We start from the raw sequence: 13,446 nt of genomic DNA on the forward strand, positions 1-13,446 counted from the left end.
AGGTAAGATGTCTACCAAAAAATCTCTAGGTTTAATGACCTAGCAATAAAGTTATATATCAACCTGGTTTACTACATGAGCATGAGACTAATATTTAGACAATTCTGTGCGTTCTTACTTACATATAACAAATTGTGTATTTGTTTTTCATATAGGCCTAGTCTTGCTAGACAGGCAGACGTTGAATTGTTAAATATCTGCAAATAAAGTCAAGATTCAATGCAACTTTGATCCATTCCCTTCAAATGCAATAGTGGAATTCTTGTCTTGACTGGTTATAATTATGGAATATTATCAGCAAAAGGTTTGATCGCAATCCATCACCTCAGTTTCAAACATGTGTCACCTGTCATGTTGTATCCCATTATGAAGTGTATCCCATTATGAAGTGCCTCTTCTGACCTGTGATTCCAACATGAATTTATGCAAACACCTATTCTGTTACGGAGTTATGGTAAGTCTTCTTTTCCCCCTCAGTAGATGTTCTTGTAAAACTAACAGTACAGCTTTTGGGGAAGAGGGACTGCATGTGTTCATAGAACTAGGCAGATTGTGCTTGTAATTCATATCTATGTATAGGCTCAAGACCGGTTTCAGCAGTCATCCCTCCACAGGACCAGACAGGAATAAGCAATATTGTAACAAACTTCATTCATTGCTTACAGTATTATCACACTTGAGTATTGAGATGTCTAGCAATACAGCAAAATAAGGCATATGAAATTAAGATAGACATGTCATGAGTATTTTTTCCACAACTGCATGACTGTTCCCCTGAATTATGTAATGTAATGTTTCAATGATATGGAAGACAGTTATAGATGAGCGAGAAGTGTGTGTGTGTGTGTGTGAGTGAGTGAGTGAGTGAGTGAGTGAGTGAGTGAGTGCGTGTGTGTGCGCGTGCGTGCGCGTGCGTGCATGTTTGCCCGAGTTTACACACCTAGCTGAGCTGGGACACAGGATAACTAAGGCCAAAGGCTGCCACCTGCTGGGGTTATGGCATGTGGATGCTTTTAACTCAGACGGTTATTTGAATCTCCCTTGACACTTCTTTTTTGGCCTTCTATGCAGAGGAGTCTATAATTGTTGACGTCCTTCTGATTCTACCTTTAAAAAAGGCTGGAGATTGAAATTTAAAATAGTACATTCCTTGATGCCATTTGCTATCATTGTGCAATTTTCTCTCACGCTACATAACTATTCCCCAATGTGTTGGTTATATTCTTAGGGCTTGTACCTCAGCAACAGCTGCAGCAATTTCTTGTTTAACACAAATAGCAGTTCAGATCATCTTTTCCCGTTCAGAAAGAAAATATTTGCAAATTTATATGTCAATTTGAATGAAACATGAAGTGCTGTACCTCTGTTAGCAAAGAGAGGTGTAAAGCATTTGGAAATGTATTACAAAGCTTCTTAAAGACTGCTCCGTGTTGAAAGCATTCCTCTTTGACCTCTAACCTGGAATGAGCTTGCTCTCATAGTACAAAGGACTCCCAAAATTCTCTTTGCAACTGTAAACATCCTCATGTTTGTCTAAATACAAACCAGGCTGCCTTTCCATGTTCAGTTGCATATATGCACTTCTTATTTTACATTATTAATAAAATACAGGTTGATATATCCTGCTTTTGAATAAATGCTTTGATCTACATTGCATATCACAGACGGCCATTAGTAAAGGCTTGTCACAAAATGACACCTCTGTAAACTTAAAATTAGTCCATGAGAAAGAAACCTCTGGAAAGGGACAGAGCGTTTGTTAATCATTTGATGTGGTCACTAATAATAGACTCATAAATCCAAGTGAATTTGAAAAAGTCTAAATTTGTTAATCTATGAATCACATTGGAATTAACAATGTGAAACATCTGTATTGAAGCACAAATTGACAATAACATTGGATTTTTTCTCCAATCTCAACATCATGAACCTACTGACTTCTCACATGTGCGTGATACCTTTGCATGGGCAAATGACATTCGCAATGTTCTTCTTGAAAAGCTTATTGTATAATGCTAGAATATTTGAGGATGTTTGGCAGATACTGTATGCCCAGTGTAGAGACTATAATGCAAGTATTAGATCAGTTTGACAGATCAATCTGGTTGTTCATGTTTTTCTTCCCCTCACCCTCGAATATAGCGAGATTTTAAAACCTCCCACTCCTCACCCAACCTGCCTGTGCAGTTTCTTTTCCACTGAACTACAGGCTTTCATCCTCTGCCCTTTCCTCCTTTTCATTGCTGTTTGTGAACTGCGCTAGTGTTACGACTCCAACTTAGAGTGCCATGACATACATTTCAAATATGACATGTCATCCCTGCTAAAAGCAACAATACTGCAATTTATATCCTTCATATGAAGAATTTTTGTCAGCTTTTGAATAGAATTGAGTACAACTGGAATAATCCTTTCCATGAAGGACTACTATAGTGGTACAGAAGGTGAATGGATACCTTGCTAATATTTTTGATTCTCAAAATAGTGGTAGTGTCTGTGATCACTGCAACTAAAGAATGCCTTTTGAATTGGTTGGGTCCATCAGGACCCGTTTTTTTGCCTACCCACAAACCAAACAAGCTTGTTATAAAAGCAGTGATTAGATCAATCAAAATAGTTTATAGGTCAGCAGCAGCAAAATGTGCTGTGGGTGAGCAGAACTGGCCCAGCAAAGTGAGCTACTCTACCCTGTTGGTTCCTTGCAGCGCCATCAGTTAAGCCTGAATAAACCTAGAATGAGATGACATGCCTAGGACATTCTTAGGGGTCACATTAGGGCTTTGGAGGGCAGAACGAAAGGGCCAAGGTTTATGGAACAAGAAACACAACTGGATGAACTGTTCTCCTCTTACTGTCTGTATACTCCTGGCACTGCCTTGGATACCCAATGAGTTCTAATTACAAACTAAATTCCCAATAAGCCTCAATATTATGAACTTGCCTACCACAGAAATTGTTCATAGTTTCCCTGTAATGGGACATGTCATAATCACCCATTACATTGGTCGCTGATTTGATTGGGATAGCTGTTTTCGTCTACAGCCCTCAAAGTGAAGGCCTCATGTACCTCAGCATGCAGTTTGTGTATGTTTCAATGGGCTATGTCAGATATCAACTTTCAGCCTTAATGATTAATCGTCTTTTATGAAGTAGTCTGTCTCTCCAAAATAACAGGGGGCATGCAGTGTTCAAAATCGTTTCACAAAACAGATAGTATTATTTTATTTCAGCACATGGCCATCAGACTGTGCTTTGACTGTAGGGTTTTGATGTAGTGTTTTTTCATTGCCTTTATTCTCTAAACCAATCCCGTTCACGATAACATGTTTTCTCGTTACTGCTCAAGGACCAACCAGAATCGTTGTTGTATCTTTGCTTATCGGCACAGAACGAAGGAGCCTGTAGAGTTAAGATGGCGGCATGTGGGTGAGGAGGCTGTAGAGCAAAGCTCCGGTTTTCTTTCGTTATAAGGACTTATATGAAACCACAAAGTTGTAGTTACCTGGAAAATAATATTCCCCCCATACTACATACATTTTCGTCTTATTTGGATTGAAATAATGACGTCTATACACTTCGTGGTTCACCCGTTGCCCGGGACCGAGGACCAGCTCAATGACAGGTATTTGTTGCGGGCGGGGAAAAGAGGGTTTAAATCAATATTTATGCACAGGGTGTGGTACATTGTACATTTTATGTTTTCACCATCAGAAACCGCTCCTTCAGTATGGTCCATATATTCGTGTTTCAATTTTTGTTTTGTGGCCGGCATCTTGTCCAGACTACTTCGACGTTACTAGCAAGCTACTGCTAGCTTTGTGGCTAGACGGCTAATTGCTAGCTAGCCGTGTGCTAGCAGGAATGATTGGCCGATAGTCAAAGTTGAGGCGGACAATGCGGGTTGGGGGATGGGGTCAAGAAAGAGAGGGAATATCTGTGTTTTGCTATGCTTGTATTTGGGATGCAAATTAATATTTATATTCCGCATGGCATTATTTGGTCTACGCACATATTTATCATCGCATTAGGAGGTGTTTGATGACAGATGACCCAAGAAATCTGTCGAAAAAGTAGCTAGCCTTATGGCTAGTTTTGATGGCTAACCAGTTAGCTGTTTGCTTGTTTCATTAGCTAGCAGGCTATCTTTCAAACGAGCTATCACCAAACAAGGCTTGCATACATAGCAAGTCAACTGTTAGATTTGTCATTGACATGTCGGAAAATGATTGCTGATAATCTTTATCATAATGTCACGTTATTGTAGGCTTGTCAATGTTGGTCAAGTTTAACGTTAATTGTCATGTGACGTTTAGGGAAATGTTGCTGGCGAAGCGATAAACGGTAGATAGCCATTCGGCTAGCCATCTTGTTTGTGATTGGTGTGCTGAATTGTTTATAGCTAACGTTAACTAGCCAGCTAACCTTTAACTGTAAGGTACGATTAGCCACCTGGCTTTGATGGCTAGATGTTAGGCTAGTCAAGGGAAAAGGCAGGTGGCAAACTGAATGCGCTACGTCAGTTTGTGTAACGGACTATTAGGTGGTGATAGCCTTCTAGCATAAGTGTAAATTATTGTTTGAGGAGTGTACTAAATTGAAACGTAAAACATTATGAACTATTACTTCAATTAGCAGTAACACGTTTTAGATGTTTATAGATCAGATGCTTACTCTTTTTCTTATATACCTTTAGTTTATCGTAAGGCATATGGGTAGACATAGACACAAAGCTAAATTAAATTGCATTAGCGAGCTCTTTTGGTTCCGGTTGGCTGGAAGGCATCGATAGCTTACTAAGCTAGCAAGTTGCCGACCTCACTTAAGTAGCATAGCTGCATTGTAACGTGTCACGTTAACGTAAACGTTGATTCATTTGGCACCTCAAAGCTTGCTGTTGATTGATGGTATGCATTCGTGTTGTATTTTATAAAATGTTACTGACAGTAAATGAGCCGTAACATTATTCCATGCTGCAAATGCACGGTCATACAGTGTTACCTCGCAACACATGTTTCATGAACCAAATGACTAATTTCCTTTTGCAAGGACATTCAATTAGTGGCTCAATTTGATAATAATTATGTTAAATGATAAATTTGCGGTTCTTTCAGTGTTATTTTCTTGCAAAAACTTTGGCGCAGCCAGGAGATCGATCAGGTCGATTATCACACATTGTTTACTTTTTCTGTTGTTACTATGCAGGTTGCAGTACTCAATCCTGTTCCTTCATTCTCAGTACCGTAGATGTACAGCATTCCCGAGCCATCATGTGCTGTCATTCTTCTGTCATCTGACCTCGCTTAGGACTTATTTAATGTATCAAGTTGCTGTACATTTATGTTTGATTTATCAGTCAATTCCCACTGTGTGGGATTTGAGGCAGAGGGTATTGAGTCTGGAAGTAAGTTCAGTAGAGAATGCTTGATCGTCACTGCTTTTGCAAGTGTGTTATTTAGGCCACTGCTCTGTAACACAGGTTTTCAAAGATCAACAGACTTTTGTCATTTTGGTACTCACATTTTTTTTTTAGAAAACCCAGCATGGTACATATATTTAAATTGCAAGGGATTCATAGCAACCCTATTTTTGTCCATGTTGAAATTGAATAGATTACTGGGTCAGTCCATTTTAAGACTCAGGGAATCTGTTCATATAGGCTAGATGTTCTTGTTTGACCTTCAGTGAAAAGCAGGGTTAGACTTTAGCTTCAGTTGTGTAACCTTGTAATGTATGTAGGCCTAGTTTATATGTTGCTGTGAGAGTAGCCTTTATAATCTCTTTTGCCTTTTCTAAACACAGTGCTGTTCTGACCATGTTAGGCTATGAGGAAGATTAGAGTGTACACATTGGATTGGGATTGTGTGTGTCAAAAGTCAAAGAGATACAGAATTTTAAGAGAGGAATTGGTATGAGTAACCCAACATGTTTGTAATGTTCTGCACTGCAGGTCATACCATGCTTTACTGATTAATTTGGTTTGATTCCATATTTCGTGTCTTTACCTTAATGAAGCAACGGCTCAGTTTTGTCATTCCTGATCTTTTCCCTCAGTACAGCCAACAGATTAGTTCCTGCCACTGACACATTGTTTATCTCACTGATGAGACATGTGATTCACCAGCTTTCCTACTGTGTCGCTCTCACAGGAAATGAAGGCCAATTCAGGTAGTGGTCCCCATTTATGAGCTGTGGGTTGACCTCCACAGATTAGATTTGGTCCCTTTGAGAGGCAGGCCCATGTGCTGAGGGTCCAGAGGTGTTTGTGTCTCAGCCACAACTACGATCTCATGCCATTACTGTAGCTATAGGTGAGAGTCAATTTGTGTTGTGCCCCAAACCACGGCCTGTACTTTTCACCCTTTCTTTATTAAACAAGCCTATATAATCAAATCGTCAGTGTTTTGTATGAGTTCATCCTGACTTTCTGTAACTGTAAACATTAACCAAATATACATGGAGACAACCTGCTAGTACCAGTGATAAGAAGAGGTCAGCTTTGCTCAATTTCGGTTTGACCTGTGGGTGCACGAATGATGAGTTGTTTCTGATTTGGGGTGCTGTTATTTAAACCAAGCCTTGATAAGAGCTTCACAATAGTACACACTGCAATTTGTGGTAGTGTGTTTTGAGTTGCTAGCAGAAATTGTTTAAAAGTGATAGGCCATAGTTTTGGTATTGAGGACAGCCTCAAATGAGTGCACTTTAATAGAATGCACATTTAACCTAGTTCTAAGAAGTCCATACATAATCATTTGGACAAAGGGCATAAGCCTACTCCCTTATTATAACAGTGACTCTATGTGAGGCAAGTCTCTCCATTTGTGTACATTAGAATTGATGTGTTTGCGTTGGTCTGTAGTATGTGATTATGTTGGCAGAGCCGTGGCATGTCCGAATACAGTGCCCATGTAGAGATGAAATGCTCAGACCCAGGGAGAGGCCTCAGTGGAAAATGGCTGTGAAAGTTGGTCTGGCGGCTCATGGAGTCCACACCACTGCAGGCAGGCCTGTGAATGTTTCGCCCAGCGCACAGCCTCTGACTTTGTCCTCGACCCGCATGGCACAGCTGTGGCCATCTGCTTGGCTGTCTCTGGAGACATACAGGAATCTGCTTTGGCTCCTCACTGGTTGGATCAGATTATGAATTAAAATGAATGTATGGCATTTAAATTCAGAAACGGAAGTTTTAATTGGTGGTTTGTTTTGTAATACCATGTCCCAAATCCTTTTTTGATAGTTTGGTTGTGATTCATCTGTAATTGTTCTGAAACAATTCAGAGTGCATGCAGTTGCTGTTGCATGTAATTGAAGCCCCCTGATTTTCTTTGTTTTTTTGGTCAACTTCCCAGGCATTCTGTATCTGCAGTGACCTGCAGTACCATGCCATAGCTGGTGTAAAGCCTGTTAAACATGCCAAACTTCAACATATTCTGAATTCCCAACTTGGGCCCCTTTTCCACAAGGTTGTTTTAAGAGTTTTGTTTTTTCCCTTGTCTTGGGAGGGCTTATATTTCCTCCTAATTTGTCCAAGGAGGGGTGTCGGGTGTGTGTGCTTTATTCGGGGGCTGTTCTCCAACGCCCAGAGCTTCTGTTCCTGCCTGTCTCTGGAGGTTAATCAGAGAGAAATGGCCACCTGGGGAGCGCAGTTGTCTGTCGCCTGAGCTCCCCACTACTGACTCACAGCCCCTGCGTTGGACTCTGATGGGGTATGATGGGAACTGAATAGGACTCCTCTTTGTTCTCAGGGCAGCGTTTATTACAGCTGTGGTAGACTCTCTCTCTGCTCAACCCAGACATGCCAGATGTAAGTGCAGCATAGCTAAGATCCAGGCCTCAAACCTGCAGCCGTTATGAACGTTCTGACTAAATTCATAGTAAAAACCGTTCAGGGGAAATAAGAGGCTACCCCCCCCCCCCTTCCCCCCTCCCCATTGACCATCAAAAGGACCTGTTATCTCAGCTGATCATGTGTGCGTCTGTGCGACTTGTATGGCACTGCAGATGTCAGTTGGGCTCCACGTCCAGTCCCTCTTGTGCTGTGTGAGAGAGGAAGCGCTGTGGCCCAGTTAAGCCTCATCCAGCTGCGGCTGCTTCGTGTCCGTGACCCTGAGGCATGGGCACCCCCCCCCCCTCCACTGGCCAGCTCACCCGAGAGTGATGGTCACGGTCCTAGTGTCCGAGCCGTAGTTTGCGAAAAGCTTTGCACACTCTTGTCAGGAATGTTTAGAAGCATCTTCCTCAACCCCTGCAGCAGCAGCAGGGTGCTGTGCAGTCGGCGCAGCAACAGGAAGACCTTTCTGAGTCCAGCGCTGTCAAATGGTGCAGCCTGGCTCCCTGCCTGGGGAGGCGAGAGTGGAGACCCCCGTGTGTCCCACCCCCATCTGGTTTTGTGCCCTGTCCTCTTCATTACAGCGCAGCAGCCAGCTGGCCATGGTAATTAGCAGCATTGGTGTACCTGGCCGGAAATGGATTTGCAAAAGAGATGGTCATTGTCACCTTGAATTCTTATTGGCATTCCCACACTGTGTCTTCAGTAGTTGTTAGATGGAGCATTACATCCGTGCCAAGGTTGTCAGGCTGGTGGAATGTTTTGCCCATTAAATGGTAATTATTGACATGTCAAATCTTGGACCATGTTTGACTTTGAATTAGTGTACATCCAGGTTGTTACACCCCTGAAGCGACACCATCAATGAGGCCCAATCATGTGTTTGTGACTAAAACAATTACTGCTAGGAAGAAGCCTTCCTGTTAACACCTTTTCTCTCCTGTCTCTCTGAACAGGCTCCGGGAAGTCTCTGAGAAACTCAACAAATACAATTACAACAGGTAAGACAAACCTCATGAAACCCCATCTGATCAATACCATGTGTGTGAATGGGCTCTCTCTGCTGGAGGGCCACGCACCAGCTACTTAATGGGGGCACGGCGGCCCGTAAATGCGCTCTGCATTCCACTGGATCGAGTTGGATGTTCAGACATGGATATCTTATTATGTTTAACCAGAACCTTTATTCGGTGCACAGGAAAGTGCTCAATAAATGTAAGCTACTCCATAGATTTTTTTTAATGCTGTTAATTTGCAGGAATTTATTAAAGTTCAAATTATTTTTAAAAGTTGCTCTTATGATGCAAGTCAGTTTTGTGTGGCAAGTGTGTGGTGAGAGATTGTTCCTAATGGTTAAACTATAAGGTTATACCCCAACAGTGATGGGAAGAAGAACAGATATAGCAGTCAGCCCCGTTAACTTTATTTGAAACGCTGTCCCACATCCCTGGAAGTTGGAAAATGTGGGAGGGTGTCAGCTATAGAATATCGGTGTTGGCCTGACAACTGCTGCTCGCATGTGTTCTGCTGCAGCATGCCACATCCACCCCCTGAATATCCCAGAGCAGAGGTTCAGGGTTTCCCCTGTCATGAGCTGCCCTGGGTGGGCAGGCTGACAAGACTCTGGGGACACTTGGGGAAACAAAAAATATAGCCCATCAATCACGTATGCCTCCATTCTCAGTTCCCATTTCATCAGTTTGGCTTCCAGCACAGCCAATTTTTCAGCAGATGGAAAAAAGATTCTAATATCTCCAAGGAAATTATGAGTATACTGTGTAACAAGCTCAGTTGTAGAGGTGTCTACTCCCTAATGATGTTGCACAAGTGTCAGCCGTCACGTCCCACATGTTTGACTGGTGAAATGCTAAGCGTAGGCAGTCGTAATTAGCATCGGACATTGGCCCAAATCATACTTCTACACTTCTACAAGACAGGCTCTGGCATGTTGCTGGCAAGCTGAAACTCGCTTCAGAGTTTACTTTTAAAAATATTTTTTTACTAACTGATGTTCTAGTGAATATTTTGTTATTTACACAGCTTAAGTGCACAAAATGATGAATGAATAGATAAATAAATAAAAAAGATCTCATTCTTTTTGACTTTTGTGCACTGTGTGACAATACAAAGAGTAGTGCTAAGAGGGAGTTAAAAATGGTCCCAGATTTACAGAATTGCCAGTCGGTGCCTTGTCATTGTTGAGATCCACCACGGTATGTCCTTACGCAACCTACTTGGGGACCCTGACCTGACATACTTGCTTGTTTGAGGTTCTGGTCGGAAATTCTATGGGGAACACTTTGAGGTTCATGTGTGTTCTTGAAGACGGCTAAATATTCTGGGACCGGACCAAGTGATTGTAACTGTATGCCTCCCTTTTGTGTTTTGCAGCCACCCCCACCTCAGTCTTCTTGAGCAGGCCACGTTGAAACAATGTGTGGTTGGACCAAACCATGCTGGTTTTCTCCTTGAGGTAATGATATCTCCGGCGAGGTTTTTTACTGTCTTATAACTGGAAAACGGTGTGTTGCACTTCAATTTAAGTGTATGACTCAATGTTGCATGTTTGAAAATGAATTAGTAATTAAACTGAATCATGTAAAGCCGTAGGTTCACTTAGTAGATATCCACTTTCCAGATGTGATGTTGTCTCCTGTGATCACGGGTGGTGCAGGAGGAGACTTAAAGTGTGTGTCTTTGTTCCAGGATGGGCGTGTGTGTCGGATAGGTTTTGCTGTCCAGCCAGACCGCCTGGAGCTGGGGAAAGCAGACGGCACAGAGGGGTGAGGCCTCCACTCCTTCAGCCTTTACTGACACTCCTTCCAAAAAACTCCCCCCACACATTACGCAGACTCAGGCACTGGGCCTAATTTCCTCCTAAACGCCTGGACTGGTCTCCCGGCACGTCCAGTGTACGAAACACTACCCTCGGCCCCCTTTTTTATTAGCTTTTTAAATATTAACCTGACTCCAGGATCTGTATTTAGCCAATTGTGCCCTGTTGTGGTGACCGTGACCACTGGGCCCATTCAAAGCCCTGTTCTGTTTGTTTACGTACCGGCCTCTACAGTGTAGTCAGCAGAGAAGGAAGCAGAATTGCAGCATGTCCGATGCTGATTTATTTGTGTCCTTTTCCAGCAACCCTGTAATTAATCACCAAGGTTTTTGAGGTTGTGTGTGTGCGCATGTTTTTTTTTATATATATATATCTGTTTCTATCCAACACAGCCTCTTTTTTAAACATGTTTTGTGGAATTTATAGAATGGTCACCACCAGTGTTTGTGACATTAAATTAGATTTTGAGATGTCACCATCTGACTTGAGCTCCCTCCGGCCTGTAGGAATCCATTTTAACAGCTTATTTGCTGGAGACTCGTTGTCTGTCGGCTCCTCTGGGGGTTTGTGCCCAGACTACAAGCCTGCATTTGAGCACTTAGTCGACGTGCCTCAAGCCCCTGCCAACATGACTGCTCTCCAAATGGAACGTAAAAAAACCCCCACCAAACTTTTCTCTCTTTTCCCTCCCTCACTTCCTCCGTTCTCACTCTTTCCAATCTTTTTGTCAGTCAGCTTGAAGAGTCCTGAAGATAATGCTTCTGGCTGGAGCCCCCCCCCCCCCCTCCTCCCCGCCCCCTCCCTTTCTGCAGCGCTTGTAGTTTGTGCCCAGGCGCATTGAAACAGGCTGGGCTTCTCAGGGAAAATAAGATGGTGCAGATGGTAATGGCCCTGAGCAGTCAGCAGTGCTGCTGTGGCTCTCTGCTGCTAAGCTAGTGGAAACAGAGCCTGTGGATTTTTCATCGGGACTCCCAATGACGGCCTCAGCTCTGGAATGCAGACAACCCCCTCCACGCCCCCATTTGAAGTGTAATGCCATTAAAGCAAAGCCTAATTTGGCATGCTGCCACTGGTCATGAACAGCAGAATAGTAAAAATGAGAATTGAAGAGGAAGAGTTGGATGCCCTTTTCCTATTTTAGGCCAGCTAATGTTGCTGGCATGGCATGATGGTATTCCAGCTCCCATCAAAGTGCCAATGTGCTGTGGGGCCATCAGCAATATATGACTGTGCTGGAGTTGGTGCCCTTTAGCTATACATGTGGTAAATTATGAAGACCGTGGGGATTATATCCAAACAGTCCCAAGACACCATGCACAGTTTTGTACGACCCTTTTTTGCCCAGTAGGTTGTAACAAAAGCAAACACTAGCATCTGGGTAATGGCACCTAATGGAGCTTGTTAATAAGCAAAGACGTTTTGTTTGTCTGTAAAATTGTTGCCACTGCCTTGTAAAAATTTTAAGTATGACACTTCAAAAATTATGCTTGGCATTTTCTTTTTGTGGTGTGTGTGTGTGATTGGTTTCAAGCATTTATGAAGCAACGATGGAGGAAGCTTTGAGCCTTGACACAAGTTAAAGCGTACATACCAAAGTGTACATGTATTTAAGATATGTAAATAGTTGAACTTCACACACATGCTATTTAAGATATGTAAATAGTTGAACTTTACACACATGCTCTGTAAGAGATGTAAATAAAATGTCAGGCTCACTGTTTCCAGTAGCCAGGTAGCCTGCTGGGAAGAGTAGATTAGCGCTCTTGTGTTGTGAGACTCTGTAAAGGAGCATCACAGGTAAGACACTGCATCACCTCTCTGCCGCATGCTGCCTCTAAACACCAGCCCACAACAAGCACCTTTTTGGTTGGCCATCCATATCTGTAAACTATATTAAAATAGTCCTCTGGGTATACTGATGGATGTACCCTTTTCGGTGTGATATATTGAGGCAAAGCAGCCGTTAAAATGGCCGCCTCCTGGTTTTCCGGTGATGTTACACTCATTGCCTTCCTATCCATTTGCTGATCTGGATGTGAGATGATTAAAGCGAGGCCCATGTTGAGTAAGCCCAATCACTCAGTGCAGAGCCTAGCCTTCAGTACGGAGGAACGACATGCAGCCAAATCTGGTTCCCAAGGGTGTTGCCATGTTCGTCATCCCCATTTCCCCTCCATCTTAGACTTAAGAAGCAACAATAAAAAATAGGTAATTAAAGATAAAATCCAATGCCATGCCATAGAAAATGAAACATGAAAAGAGAAAGGCGAAAGCGCTTTCCTAGAGCACCACCTGGGCTGTCCAGGTGTGCTCATCTGGTCCCAGTGTGTGGGGCACTAGGTTTGTAACTGATCTCCCGTCTTTTGTTTCCAGTTCAAAGTTGAGCAGTGGGTCAGGGGCAGGAAGGAGCTCCAGGCCAGGCAGGACTAGTGATCCGCCCTGGTTCCTGCCTGGTTCAGACACTTTGGGCAGACTGGCAGGCAACACCCTTGGGTAAGTTCTGGCAGGGGGCCCCCCTCAGTCATTTAGCCAATCAGGTAAAATTGGGCCGCCTCAGTCTACCGTGCCTCTCCTGGCCAGGGGATTATGTGTTGTAGTCCCTGAGTTGAATGTAGGTCCCTAAAGGCACCAAAAGCCAAAAAGCCTCAACAGCCTTACAGATGAAAGCCAAACGATCAGATTACAACCATAATTTTAGGTTCACTTAGTATTTCAAAAACACAGCTTTGTCCAAATTTGGTCTGATCAAACTTTAAGCTATAAAAGCAGATCTTTGTCACAT

At 42.9% G+C, this 13,446-nt stretch overlaps 1 protein-coding gene across 13 annotated transcripts in view; it reads left to right on the forward strand.

The window, feature by feature from the left end:
- Positions 1-3,389: 3,389 nt before the first annotated feature.
- Positions 3,390-13,446, forward strand: part of ubr5 (ubiquitin protein ligase E3 component n-recognin 5) — a 36,480-nt gene continuing 26,423 nt past the window's right edge. For 12 of the 13 annotated variants that reach the window (XM_062539495.1, XM_062539500.1, XM_062539496.1 and 9 more), the window contains exons 1-5: positions 3,390-3,622; positions 8,785-8,829; positions 10,220-10,301; positions 10,535-10,611; positions 13,038-13,157. In XM_062539495.1, the coding sequence (XP_062395479.1) occupies positions 3,561-3,622; positions 8,785-8,829; positions 10,220-10,301; positions 10,535-10,611; positions 13,038-13,157 (386 nt within the window). In that variant the 5' untranslated portion in view covers positions 3,390-3,560. The remainder of the gene's footprint in view (positions 3,623-8,784; positions 8,830-10,219; positions 10,302-10,534; positions 10,612-13,037; positions 13,158-13,446) is intronic. The other variant, XM_062539506.1, reaches the window with a different exon arrangement.

This window comes from Sardina pilchardus, chromosome 6 (assembly GCF_963854185.1).
Source record: "Sardina pilchardus chromosome 6, fSarPil1.1, whole genome shotgun sequence".
NCBI lineage: Eukaryota > Metazoa > Chordata > Actinopteri > Clupeiformes > Clupeidae > Sardina > Sardina pilchardus.